The 14,217-nt window shown below is 47.8% G+C and overlaps 1 protein-coding gene across 4 annotated transcripts in view; it reads left to right on the top strand.

The window, feature by feature from the left end:
* The first annotated feature begins 3,995 nt into the window (after positions 1–3,995).
* The window catches only part of DGKH (diacylglycerol kinase eta), a 203,237-nt gene continuing 193,015 nt past the window's right edge, over positions 3,996–14,217 (top strand). For all 4 annotated transcript variants that reach the window (XM_030922229.1, XM_030922231.1, XM_030922228.1 and 1 more), the window contains exons 1-2: positions 3,996–4,239; positions 12,064–12,267. In XM_030922229.1, the coding sequence (XP_030778089.1) occupies positions 4,180–4,239; positions 12,064–12,267 (264 nt within the window). In that variant the 5' untranslated portion in view covers positions 3,996–4,179. The remainder of the gene's footprint in view (positions 4,240–12,063; positions 12,268–14,217) is intronic.

Genomic DNA, 14,217 nt, shown 5'->3' with positions numbered 1-14,217 from the left:
GAATACAAAATGAGAATGTGGTAATAAATCCAAAGATAGTCATCATAATGTAACAGAGAGTGCTAGTTTTCAGCAAAATCTGTTATGTCTTCCATAGTAACAGAATTGTGGTTGGGATATGGCTGGCCAGCTAGTGAACTCATTTTCCTGCTCCTTTGCCGCTAGCTACAGTCATGAAACTAAGTTCTGGCCATTGGGATATGAGCAGGTGAGAAGTGGGGTCACTCACTTCTGGGTCTGGGCCTTAGGCAGTTGGGTTTCTGCTCCTTTGTGCTCTCTTCTTCCTTTCTTAAACAGGGTCTCCCTAATCAGCTTTCACCCTATAGATAAGGGCAATGCTCTAGAAATTGGAACGGCCATGTGGAGCAAAGGAGCCACCCTGAACAACCTGACCACTAATCCTGGCACTGTTCCATGAGAGAAAGCAACACTGTGTGTCTGGTGAGGCAGGAGAAAGGATCTTTCTTATAACAACTTTTTATTCTAATTAACAGACATGATAAATGAAAACAGATGAAAATAGACTACTAAAAGGCAGATGCTCAGAATGGGTCAATAATATAAAAATTCAAGTGTTATTTACAAGACACACTTAAAACGTAATGACTCAGACTGGTTTAAAATAAAGAGATGGAGAGATATTCTTGGCAACCACTAACAAAAATCTACAAAATAGAATCGTACAAAACAGAATTTAAGGGGAAAAACAATGGATAGCTGTTGTAGTCTCTTTCGGCTGCTGTAACAACATACCATAGACCGGGTGGCTAATAAACAACAGAAATGTATTTCTTACAGTTCTGGAGGCTGGGAAGTCCAAGATGCAGATGTGTTGTCTGGTGAGGGCCTGTTTCCTCACAGTCAGCCATCTGCTCACTTTAACCTCACACAGCAGAAGGAGTGAAAAGTCTCTCTCTCTGGACCTCTTTTATAAGGGAACTAATCCCATTTATGAGGGTTCAACCCTTGTGACTAAACAGTCTTCCAAAATCCTCACTTTCTAAAGCCATCACCCTGGGAATGAGGATTTCAACATACGAATTTTGGGGAGACATAAACATTCAGACCATAGAAACAGGCAAATATATAATGACCTGAACTGGGCAAACTGAGTTCGAGTCCTGGCTCTGAAGTTTATACAGTAGAACCTTGGGCAGATTGCTTTATTCCCTTGTAGCTTCAGTTTCCATTTCTATAAAAGGTGATAATAATATATCTTTTGCAGAACTGTCAGAATGAAATGAGATAATGCATGGGAAAACGATTTTCTATAAGCCACAAAAATACAATAACTCAAGGTACATCACATAATTAATTCATTCCACAAACACTGAGCACCTACTAATGTCGGGAACTGTACTGGGAACTAAGAAGACAAAAGTAAGTCTGTCATAATACTTGCCATCAGAAGACTATACATAAAAACTGAGTTTAATAAAGTCTTCTAAAGCATTATAATTGGGGGAGAGAGAAGCATTTAGTGTAGGGAAAGCACAGTGATATCAGTTCTAACCTGCAGCAGGGTCAGAAATGATTTCATAACGAATGTGACTCTCAGGGTGAATCTTGAAAGAGCCCGTAAACTTGACAGGCTGAGTAAGAGAAAGCACACTCCATGTGAGCGCACAGCATAAAAATAAGTGGCCCAATAGGGAATGGTGGCGCAAGAAACTCAGTGTTTAAAGAGACTGGAGACTTAGGCCCTGGCTAAGATATTGGGACTTTACCCTGCAGGCTATGGGGAGCCATTGGCAGGGCTGATGCGGGGAATGACTTGGTCAAAAATTTGTATTTTAGAAGGCTTACTTCAGTCACAACGTGAGATGGCAAGGGTGGAGATGTCACAAACTTAGAGGCAGTGAGACTAATAAGGAGAGTAATGTAGTGTTTCAGGGTCTTGAAACAAGAGACCTGAAACTAGGCAAAAAGCAGTGGAATGGAGGGAAGGTGATAGACAGAAAGGATAGGTGCATGGATGGGCAGACAGCAGATGAGAGAAGGAAAAGCCTGGGATAATTTCCAGATTTCTCCTTTGGGTGACTAAGTGGATCGTGGTGACATTTACTGAGAATGAGACTAGAGAGAAAAGCCAGCTGGCAGGAAAGTTGAATTCTGTTTTAGTCAAATTTGAGTTTAAGACCGGTGGGACATTTGGGTAGAGATTTCTGGTAAAAAGTTCGTTTTATAGAACTGGAGATGTGGGACAGAAATGGAAATTTATGAGTTATCAGCACATGGTTGGTAACTGAAGCCATGTGAAGGTCTGGATAGACCACTTATTGTGCCTAGGCAGCATTAGAGACAGACTAAGGCAAGACCATTTAGACTCTCCAACATGTAAGAAGTGGCGTAGCAGGAAAAGGTTAGGAAACACGGAGATGGAGGTGTCATAGAGCCAATGGAAGGGATAGTTTCAAGAATAAAAATCTGGGCCAGGCGCATCGGCTCACTCCTGTAATCCCAGCATTTTGGGAGGCCCAGACCAAAGGATCGCTTGAGGCCAACTTGGGTAACATAGTTAGTCCCCCCTCGTCTCTACTAACAGTGAAACAATTAGCTGGACTTTGCGGCGCCCGTCTGTAATCCCACTACTGGAGAGGCTGAGGCGGGAGGATGGCTTGAGCCCAGGAGGTCGAGGATACAGGGAGCCAGGATCGCGCCACTGTACTCCAGCTTGGGCGACAGAGCGAGATCCTGTCTGAAAATAAATACACACATAAATAAAAATCTGATCGACAATGCAAACGCCGCAAATAGGTCAAGTAAGACGGGCATTGGAAAATATCCAATGGTTTAGGGGATTTTCAAAACTATGAGGTGACTTTTGTCAGTGCAGTCCCCGTGGAACAGCAGGCACAGAAGTCGGTTTGCAGGATCCTGAAGAATTAGTGGGCTGGGGACAGGTTATATCAGTTAAGTGTTTTTGACTTGCCGATTTGTTTTTAAAATTTGCGAATGCATTTGACATGATGGCATGATTGAGGGTCCTGAAAAGATGTTGAAAGAACGAACCTGAAAGCCCAGGAGGGGGAATAACCTGTGTAAAGCCAGTCACACTTGGACTGGAACTAGATGAAAATCGCTTTCAATGCCAAGATTAGCCGAAACGCTATCTGAAACGCTTTTACAAAGGGCAGGAGGAGACTTGCTGTTTATTGAGCGCTCACTGAGAGCCACCCCATGTCCTAATTTGAGTCTAGGGATAAAACTGGAAGACAGATCAACTCCTTAGCCGGTTCTTCCCATGAAAACGTTGATAATGAATTTTAAAAGCACTACCTCAAGTTTAACCTCTCCTGTAGTTGGTAACCCATCTGCATTCTTTAAAACGTCACCAGGAAGAAACCGTGCCCGGCGCAGCTTGCCCTGGAGCGCAGCTGGAGTGCGGCTGAGTCTTCGCTCAGCTGAAGCCGGTTACTGTCCAGTGGGATTTCGCTCAAGCTTCAGCACCCCCAGGAGGGGAGGCGCCTGCAGCGCGGGCCGCCAGCGTTTGGAGGGAGGCGGGCGCGGGCTGCAGGCACCGGGAGACTGCAAGAGCGAGAGACAGGGGCGTTGGGAGGCGTCTCCCGGGACCCGTGTGTGCTCCCGTCGCCAGCGCGGTGGCCAACCTACCCAGCCCAGCCCGGGCTTTCCTCGCCACTCTCCGCGCGTCCGGCCCCTGGGGAGGCCGCTCCTCTCCGCGCGGCCACCCCGGTGCCCGTGACCACCCGGCGGCCGCTTTCGGTTCCGCGCCTTATAAGGCCTGCCGGGGGGGTCACGTGCGTCCCGGGCCGCCCGCCGGGAGGAAGGGGCGGCGGGGGGGGGAGGGGCGGGCAGCGGGGAGGAAAAGGGGAGGGCGCCGGGGGCGGAGGAAGGAGCGAGGGGCGGATTCTGCGCCCGTGGGAGGAGGCGGCGGCGGCGGCGACGGGGAGCGGACCGTTCGGAGCCGCGCAGGGGAGCGGGACCGTGGAGAAGGAGGAGGCGGCGGAGGAGGAAGGGACCGGCGCGGGGGCGGGAGAGCGCGGCGGAAGCCGGAGTCGGCGGGTGGGCCGGTGGCTGGCCCTGGGCGGGGAGCCGGGGCGGCGGCGGCTGCCGAGAGGGACCGCGGCGAGGGAAGCGCATCCAGCAGCCCCGGCGCAGCGGCGGCGGCGGGGACCCGGGTCCACGCGCCCGGGCGGCCGGCGGGCGCGGGCCGGCGCGATGGAGCCGCAGCACGTGCGCCCCGCGCCTGGCGCCCACAGCCCAGCGTGGGAGGAACCGGTGGGTACCGCGCCCGCGCCCACCCCCTCCTGCTTCTCCTCTGCCCACCCCCGCCCGGGCCGGGTTCCGTTCAGGAAATGGCCCGGGATGAGGTCCCCAGCTGCTTCCCAGCCGGGGCAGCGCTTCCTCCGCCGCCCGGGCTCCTCCTCGCGCGCCGCCTGGAGCGCCTTTGTCCGGCTGATCGAGGCTCTCCGCGAGCAACCGCTGGCGAACCGCTGGCGACGGCCCTGCGAGGACCGTTTCCCGGCTTCATCGACTCAACTTTTCACTTGCTTTGAGAGCGTGGAATGTAGGCGGGGGAGAGGAGAAGCCAGGCTGCGCGGTCGGCGTGGGGAGTCGGAAGAGCCCGGTTTTCCCTGCGGAGACCGCGCCCTGGTCGTCACCTGGGCGCGCAGGTTCCCGGGGACCCGCGCCGGGAGAGGGTGAGCGCGGCGCGGAGCCCAGAATCACGCCTCCGACTCCTGCCCGCCGCTAAAGCTTGGGCGTCTGGAGGGTGCAACGGGTTTTGCCGGGGACGAAGCTGAAAGCTGACTTCGCTTTCGCCTGAGATTTCGCTGCACACGCAACGCGGAGGTTGAGTAATTTTAGGAGCCAAGAGTAGTGTGTGTGCATGTCTTATGTGTGCAAGGATAAGGAGGAAGAGACCGGGGGGCTTTGGATTTGTTCCCTCAAACTCCCTCAACTTTCTTCTTTCTTCCGATCCTAACAGAACCGTCTCACATCCCTCCAGGGATTCCACCCCGGAATCCCCCTCTCTCAGAGCTCTGGAAGCCTGTGTGGGCTGCCTTTTCCCTGGCGTCGAATTTTGGCTCTCCACGCCCTGCCTCGATGTTTGCTACTCCTTCTTGGTTGACATTCTGAGCCAGTCTGAAAAGCCCCGTCCGAAATTTCTGGCCTCACCCGTGTTCCGGTCAACGTGTTCGGATGCTGGTTTCCCAGGGACTCTCCGAGTCTGCTCAGCTGGCCCTCTGCCTGTTGAGAGCCGCTAGGTCAGGTGCCAGGGTTGGCTGTCCTTTTTCTTTTCTAAGTATATACGCTGTCAGCTCCTTTGCTCAGAGTACGTTTCTCGGCTTGATTCCTGACCTTTCAGAAGCGTCCTTCGACTCTGATCCCTCTGCATCTGCAGCTGTCTTTGCTTTCGTGAATTTGAACATGTCGTCAGGTTGCCCATCTGCTCATGTTTCTTCCATTGTGGTTATCACGGGGCCTTAAGCTAGTCTCCAGATTAAAAATACAATCCAGTTTTGAAGTTTAAATCAAAGATCATTGAGAACTAAATTCAGTGACTTTACTTTTAAACTTTCCTGTAGGAACTTGGATACTTTAAGGCAACACCAATCACAATGGAAATATCCGGGTGTATGTTATTTTCCTTTAGGCTGCTGATGGCAGAACTACTTGACATTTAGAAGATTAGACAAAGAAGTTTTTTTTTTTTTTTTTTTTTGCTTCTCTAAAGTGACAAGTGAAATGCTCATTTATTTTCCACAGAAAATATTCAGTTCCCAGTCTTAGCACTGGAGCTTTTAAAACTAGAGCCTTAACATAAATGTGTGAATGGACTGCAATACTTTATCCAGACTGCAGAACCATTTTTTAAAAATTAGGTTTATTTTCTTTAAACACTGAAGACCTTTTCATTTGCTTTGCACCTATTTTCATTCCGCACCTATTATGTTCCAGGACTGTTGGATAGCAGTTACCAACAACAGAGAGACAGATCCTTGACCTCAGAAAGCTGACGTTCTTAACTAAACAGAATGTCTTGTTTCATATATGTTAATGGTTTACAATCAGAAAGTCACAGAAAATGCATTCAGAGATCATGGGTGTGAGGCTTCAAATAATACTTTTCACAAGCGACTTTATTCTAAACCCTGTGGTCACACAGATATGACCAAGTCCATCTAAGAACTAACGAGGGGAATTCTAATTTAACTTCTTTAAAAAAGACAATTTATCCAAATTACTAAAAAGTGGCATATAAAGATAAATGTGGGATACATTAGGGAAAAAAGTGTTTAAATGTTAAATCTTCCAGGCATTTGGAGCAAGGGGAAGGGGGATGGAGAGACAGTTTAATCTACATATGTTTTGAAGGGACACAAAATCCATCAGAATTGGGGATTTGTGACCTTTTTTGGGGTTGGCAATCCCTTTAAGAATCTAATCAAAGCTATGGACCCTCTTTCCCTCAAACATGCGCTAATGTGACATACATGTTACATACATATGTTTTATGTATGTATTTGTGTGTATATATGTAGAACATTTTAATACAATTTCAAGAGTATCACAGATTTCTTTAAGACCAATCTGTGGATCCTCAAGGACCTCAGGTTAGAAACACCTGCTTTGACTTGGACTCCATTTCAAAGTTTTTTTTTAATTTAAAAACTTTTTTGTTTATTTTTTTTGAGACAGGAACTTGCTCTGTTGTCCAGGCTGGAGTGCAGTGCTGTGATGGTAGCTCATTGCAGCCAGGAACTCCTGGACTCGAGGGATCCTCCTGCCTCAGCCTCCTGAGTAGCTAGGACTACAGGCACATGCCACCACGCTGGGCTCATTTTGGATTTTTTTGTAGAGGTGGGATCTACCCAGGCTGGTCTCAAACTTGTGGCCTTAAGGGATCCTCCTGACATGGCATCCCAAAGAGCTAGGATTACAGGTCAGAGTTTATAAAATTTGCTTTTTAAATTCAAATATAGGCAACTTAATGCTTTACCATAAAAGTATGCTCATTTACATTTATGAAAAGAAATGTTCAATACTCAACAATATTGAATATGCTTAATATTCATTCTGTTCAATAATGAACAGATCCTGTTGCATTATCCCTTACGGGATAACATAAGGGCATGTACATATAACAACAGCATACGTGTAACCATTTACTCTCCTCATTGTTTGAGACAGTGTCTCACTGTGTCACCCAGGCTGGAGTGCAGGGGCCAGATTCTCGGCTCACTGCAACCTCTGCCTCCTGGGCTCAAGCAATTCTACCTCAGCCTCCTAAGTAGCTGGGACTATAGGTGCTTGCCACCATGCCAGGCTAATTTTGGTATAGATGGGCATGGTGGTGCGCACCTATAGTCCCAGCTATGTTGCCCAGACTGGCCTTGAACTCCTGGGCTCAAGCAATCTGTCCACCTCAGCCTCCTAAAGTGTTGGGATTACTGGCATGAGCCACTTCACCTGGCCTGTTCTGACTCATTCTTGATGGAACCTAAAACATGATCGTGTGATTCTGCATGGAACTATTCATGCAGAAGAGCAAACACGGTATCAGGAATTGATGATGACAAACAGTAAAGAGAACAGCACTTTTCTTTCTTCTTTGTTTTTGAGACAGAGTGTCGCTCTGTTGCCCAGGCAGGAGTTCAGTGGTGCCATCTTGACTCACTGCAACCTCCGCCTCCTGGATTCAAGCGATTCTTCTGTCTCAGCCTCCCGAGTAGCTGGGATTATAGGCGCCTGCCACCATGCCCGGCTAATTTTTTGTATTTTTAGTGGAGACGGGGTTTCACCTTGTTAGCCAGGATGGTCCCCATCTCCTGACCTTGTGATCCACTCACCTCAGCCTCCCAAAATTTTGGGATTACAGGGGTGAGCCACCGCGCCCGGCCCAGCACTTCTTTCTTAAAATGCAGCCATGTTGAGCTGTTGCTGAACTTTACGACACGATTGGGAGATGAACTGAAGTTAGTTAAGTGAACCATTTAAATAAATGATCAGCCTTATTCTGGCTAAGTCATTGTCCTAAAGAAGATAAATTTTAGCATTCTAAGTTTCTGTGTATTTTCTTTAATGCTAGCTTTGAAATGCAATCAAATTTCAGTGGAAATAGAAGCATAACCTAAATTTCTAATAAATTAAAAAATACTTTAGTGGTGGGCATGGGTGGGTAGAAAGATATGTAGCCAAACAAGCCTTACTGGGGGGAAAATAGGTAGTTAGAATTCTAGCCAACACTTCAAAAATGTGGAAGTACTTACAAAATAGTCCTTAGTGGGGGGATGCTAGAGTACACTTATAAAATTTGCTTACGCCTGTAATCCCAACACTTTGGGAGGCCATAGTGGGAGGATCTCTTGAGGCCAGGAGTTTGAGACCAGCCTGGGAAAGATGACCAGACCATGTTTCTAAACAACAACAACAACAAAACTAGCCAGGCCTGGTGATGCATGTCTGTAGTCCCAGCTATCCTGTGACTACCCTGGGAGGCTGATGCCAGAGGAGCCTTTGAGCCCAGAGTTTAAGGACGCAGTGAGCTGTGATTGGCCATTGCACTCCAGCCTGGGCAAGAGAGCAAGAACTTGTCGCTAAAAAAAGAAAAAAAAATTGCTTTATTTTGAAATGGTTTTATACTAGTTAGTGCTGATAAAACTATCCAGGTCTAAAGGAAAATTAGAAAGGAAAGAGTTTCAGAGGATAGGGCCAAAATATAAATGAGAGGTTTATAAACATCTTTGCATTAGGTCTAGATGATGAAAGGTTTTTGCCTCAGGTACAAGGATGACCATATGTATATGCAGTTACTATCACGATTAATCCCCAAATCTTTTTCATTCGGGTAACAACTAAGGAAATGGTAATAGGTTAAAAGTTTTGAATGTTAAATTCTGAATATGTAGCAAATAGCATGTTCTTAAGTTTTAATTAAGGCAGTTTCTCAATGCCTGTACTTGGTCAACCTGCAGTATTCTTTGATTGCATGGTTCCTTATTGATTAGGAACACAAGTGCTAGAACATGGCTATATTTTAAGTGCTGACTTGAGCTCTTCAGGATATAAAATGTAACATTCTGTGTATTTATGGTATAATATTTAAGATAAAACCATAGAACATATGAGATTTAAAAGTTGCCAATGGGTATAAAACCCCTTTTGTTATGAATAGTGATCAGTAAAAATATAATTCAAAATACCTCTGTAGAAAATAATACACTAATATTCATAAAGTTGGTATCAGCATGAAATTTGGCTGTGACTTACACATCTTCAGTCTAATAGGTGTTCTTTATTTTAGTGGGCCAGGATCTCTATTAAGTCAAAACCTAATGTAGGGGTAACTACCACCTATTTCCATTTCATCCTAAATGCAGTGTCTACACAGCTTATGTTCAAGTCTTTAATAGTGTGTTTGTCATATGTTCTGAACAGAGATTTCAAAGTAACAATAAAAATGTAAGATGTATCTAAGCAATTATTGGAAAATCTGAAATCACTAAGTAAGGAAAAGATCAAGAATTCTTATAAATAAAATAAATAATGTAAGATACCTCATATTTGGAATTGTTTCAGTTGCTATTTTGAGCTACATGGTTGAAATGGTTGGAAAGATTGAGACCTTGATGTTGTAATACTTTTAAAGAAGGTGAAGTACATTGCAGGTACACAGTGCACAAATTAGATATTCATTCTAAAAACTTCTAATTTACAGATAAGACCGAGAAGAGGGTAGTAAGTCAGGTATCTTAAATAATGGATTGGTTGAAACTGGCTCTTCAGAAGAGGTGATTGCAGAAGTGCAAAGCTGGCTCTGAGGTTAAATCTTTATGAGAAGGGAATACCTTTACTCTGAGGTATTAATGGCTCAGCTCTGGGATATGAAACATTTTAAGTATCTTTAAGCAATCAGTGTCTGAATCAAAGGGTGAGGTGTGTAATCTGACCTCTTAAAATCACAAAATCAGCGTGGGCATGAGATAATGCCTTTCAGTTTAATCACTCGCTGCCTGGATTCTGGAAAATGTTGCTGTATAAAACGAAGTATGAATAGAAGTATATGGTAACTGACAGACTGACTGTTGTTACACAGTGTGGTCAAGTGAATAGAACATTAGAATAGTAACCGCATGATTTTGACTTTGGTCAAAAGTCAAAATGACTTTGGTCAGTTTGTGATTTGGGGCCTTAGTTTCTTTACATTAAAAGAGAGGACTAAACTAAGTTTATTCTTTCAAAAGACCCTGTACTAGGTGTCCCTGTCTACGTTTCCAAAATATTGGGCTTGTCCATGACCAAACAGGTGGGGATGAAGGCCATTATTTTGATTATTGTTCTCTTTTAAGAATTTCCAGAAATATGTTCTTTGCAGATAAAGAATTACACATTTGTAGAGCTCTAAGCGCTCTTAAAATTCGTTTTGCCCAACTCCTTCCTTTCCTAAAGGAGTCAATATTAGCTGCAGAAATAGCGTCTCTGTTATTATTACATAGCAGCAGTCTGCTGTCTTGAAATATTTGAACTAAACACATTTTACATCTTAATGAATTTAATTTACAATGTGATGTCCAGTATTGGGATTGCATACTATTTCTTAAAACTTCTTAGAACTGTTAGCTCTAATAAATCAAATTTCTTGTTGGGAGTAAGACTGCAAGTTAAAAAAAACAAACAAAACAGAATCTTAGCTTGGAGGAACCTTAAAGGTCATGTCAACTGAAAAAATACGAAAGGAATGGGTACTGAAAGGCATGAACATGATAACAGAAATTGACTGCTTTCTCCAGGTGGAGAGGCTCCACAGTCTGGCAGGGACTTTTTGTCCTATTTAAAATATTTAAAAATATAGCTAACACCAGTTTGGTGTTCTCTTTGGATGACAAGAGGGATCTGTCGTTCTAGTGTCTTCTCCCGCAGCCCCCTCACACCTGTGAGGCTTCTTTGACGTTGAGCGTGCACAACCCGCTGCCAGTCCGCGGTTCCCAAGTGCTCGCGCAGCCAGCTCGCAGGGGAGTTGTGCGCGGTGGCCACAGCCTGTTGATCCCATTTCCTCTTGCTCTAGTGCGGGCTAGGGAGTGGCTCTGCCAGGACTTCCAAGGCTTTTTGTCTCGGGTACTGGTGTTCGCATGGCTCGAGTGTATTGTTTTCTTCCAGGCAATCTCGGTTAGCGCTTCAGCTTAGACAGTTCTTGTGCATTCTGTCGTCTTGGGCTGCGTGTAGTCTCTTGTTTCTGCGCTTTCTCCACGCCCTTCCCAGTTTCCTGTTAGCCGAAGGGGATCGCTCTTTCTGAACGAAAAGTTCTCAGAGCGGAGCTGAACCTCCCGGAAAATGCTCTTCTCTTCCGTGTGCGCCGGATGGGGGTGGGGGTGGGCCAGAAACTGAACGCCGCAGTCGGGAGAGCTGAGAGGATCGGACGGCCCTGGCTGAGGCGGGAGAGGTACGGTCCTCGGAGTGGGGCTGGGGGTCGGGAGACCGACGAGGGGCAGCGCCCGACTGTCTTGGGGGCAGAGGGGACTTTTATTCAGCTGGAACCGCGCGGCGAGGCCCAAGTGTCTCTGGAGAGATTCGGGGTCCAGGAGGTGGCGGGTGCACCCAAGGGTGCCGGGAGGAAGCTGCAGGTTTCCATTCTTCCCCAGGGATCGTTGTTGCCCCTGCTGCACAGAAGTGAGAGGGGGTGTGCGGGCATCGCCACTGCGGGGTGGGCTGCAGAGGTTTCCTGCCTCCCCCACCCTCCTGTCCATCCTGGGGACCCCAGATCGTAGAGGGAGTGGAAGAGATGTTCCAAACCCTGTCACCCCATCCTCTCTACCCGCGCTGGTCCTATCCAAGGCTGGGTGCGCAGGGGTCCCAGGCGGGCGGGGGTCAGCGACTCCTGTGCCCCACCGTGGCCGCCACTCCGGCGGGAACCGGGCGGAGGAGCCGGGTGGACTCCTGCCTGGAGGGCTCCTGTCCCGGGCGACCCTTCCCCCGCGGGGGTAGCTGGGGGGACGGAAGATGGCGGCGGCGGCCAGGCGCGGGGTTCCGGGCTCCGCTTGGGCAGAACCCACCCGCTGACCGCCGCCGCCGCCCCCGGCGGGCGGTGCTGTGTCCCTGCAGGAGTCGGAGAGGATGGCAGGGGCCGGAGGCCAGCACCACCCTCCGGGCGCCGCTGGAGGAGCGGCCGCCGGGGCCGGCGCCGCGGTCCCCTCCGCCGCTGCCTCGGCGGGGCCGGGAGAGGATTCGTCTGACAGCGAAGCGGAGCAAGAGGGACCCCAGAAACTGATCCGCAAAGTGTCCACCTCCGGACAGATCCGGACCAAGGTAGGGCGGAGGAGGCGGGCCTGAAGGCCGCGTGGAAAGCGGGAGGTGGAGAGGGTATGGGGGCGCTGGAGCGCTGGAGCGCGCCGGGCGATCCCGGGAAGGCGGGGAAGGCGAGGAAGGCGGGGATGGTGGGGATGGTAAGGCGGGGCGGGGCCTGGGGCGCGGGCGGGGCGGGATGGGACGGGAGGGGACGGGGCGGGGCCGGGGGGTCGCTGGACCGGGGTGCTGCGGCAAGGATTCCCGGCTGGCGTGCGGGAGGCTGCGAGCTTGCAGAGGCGGGTGCAGGGAACCCGCGGCTCTGCGGGAGCGTGGGAAAAAGCTGACGCGCAGTTGCGAGTTCCCACTTAGGGAACTTAAAAGGAGAGTTTCAATTTTTCTTCCCTGCTGTTCGGGGGAGCGTGCGCATGTGCTGGCCAACCAGCCCGCGCTGCAGTGAGCCCTGCTGCTTTTCCTCTTAGGCCCACTGAGAGGGTGGGTGGGAGGTGGCAGCGGTCAGCCTTTCCTGCCTCTCTGCCTCCTGCTGCATGCAGTCTGGGAGGCAGAAGCCCGGAGGCAGGCCAGTGGGACATGGTGCTCGCGGCTTAACCGCACCCTGCGTGGCTCCAAGGGCTGGCCTGGCTTTCTTGTCGCAGGTTCCCGCCAAGTGCAGGGTTCAGAATCATGCGTCCGTGGTTCTTTTTAATAATGAAAGTTATCTCTGCTATGTGGACATTAGAATGGTGTATTACTCTTGTTAATGGAGCTTGTGTTGTCGACCTGTGAGGTCTCAAAGTGAATTTTTAATTTGATCATGAACATACACAAAGCAAATGCTTATGGACAGTAAAGGATTTTTATATATTCTAATTTTTATCGTAGTTTAGAAATCTTCACAGAGTCTGTTATCAGTAGGGAACTTTAATGAGGAGTTTGAAAAGGGAACCAATAAAATCACTGGCTTTGGGTACCGTCTTTAAAAATAAATTTGCAAAAAATTCATTCTACACCTATTTTTATGAAAAAATTTTCCCTAAAGTCAATGAACTCCTATTTGGAAAAGTAATTTTTATTAAATGCCTGTGGAGGCAGGTCACTGTGGCTCATGCCTGTAATCCCAGCACTTTGGGAGGCTGAGGCAGGCGGATCACTTGAGGCCAGGAGTTCCAGACCAGCCTGGCCAACATGGTGAAAACCCATCTCTATTAACAATCCAAAAATTAGCTGGGCTTTGGGGCACACACCTGTGATCCCAGCTCCTCTGGAGGCTGAGTGAGGCAGGAGAATCGCTTAAACCCGGGAGGCAGATGTTGCCGCGAACAGAGATTGCGCAACTGCACTCCAGCCTGAACGACAGTTAGACTGTCCAAAAAAAGCTAGTGGATTAATGTTTGTATTAACCTGCCTCCTTATTTTCTGAAATACATATGTGTAAGAACAACACACAAGAACAACCGTTGACAAGACACACTTATGAAAGAGTTAGGGATTCAGTCCCCTTGGTTAAGAGTACATCTTGTAGCTCCTTTTAATAGTGACTTTTTGAGTTTGTAGTAAATTAAGAATATGGCATTTAGTGTGTTTTTCTAAGATTAAGGCTAAAAAGTTAGGGACTTTTTCCTAAAAGTGGTTTTAACATTTCACATCTTAATTCTGAAAAAAGTTCATAAAACTGTGTTAATGATGGGCAAAATGGCAGGTTAAGAAAAAAAAAAAATTGTATGGAGGCCAGGCATGGTGGCTCACGCCTGTAATCCCAGCACTTTGGGAAGTCAAGGTACCTGAGGATCACTGGAGCCCCGGAGTTCAAGGCTGCCGTGAACTGAGATCGTGCCATTGCACTCCAACCTGGGCAATGAAATGAGACTCTGTCTCTTAAATAAACAAGCAAACAAACAAACGTGTATGTTACATGTTTATATGAAATGGTCAAAATTCCATGCATACTTATATCAGGATTAACCAGTAGATTTA

Source organism: Rhinopithecus roxellana, chromosome 18 (genome assembly GCF_007565055.1).
Source record: "Rhinopithecus roxellana isolate Shanxi Qingling chromosome 18, ASM756505v1, whole genome shotgun sequence".
NCBI classification, from domain to species: domain Eukaryota; kingdom Metazoa; phylum Chordata; class Mammalia; order Primates; family Cercopithecidae; genus Rhinopithecus; species Rhinopithecus roxellana.
This window is presented reverse-complemented; position numbering and strand designations above follow the sequence as displayed.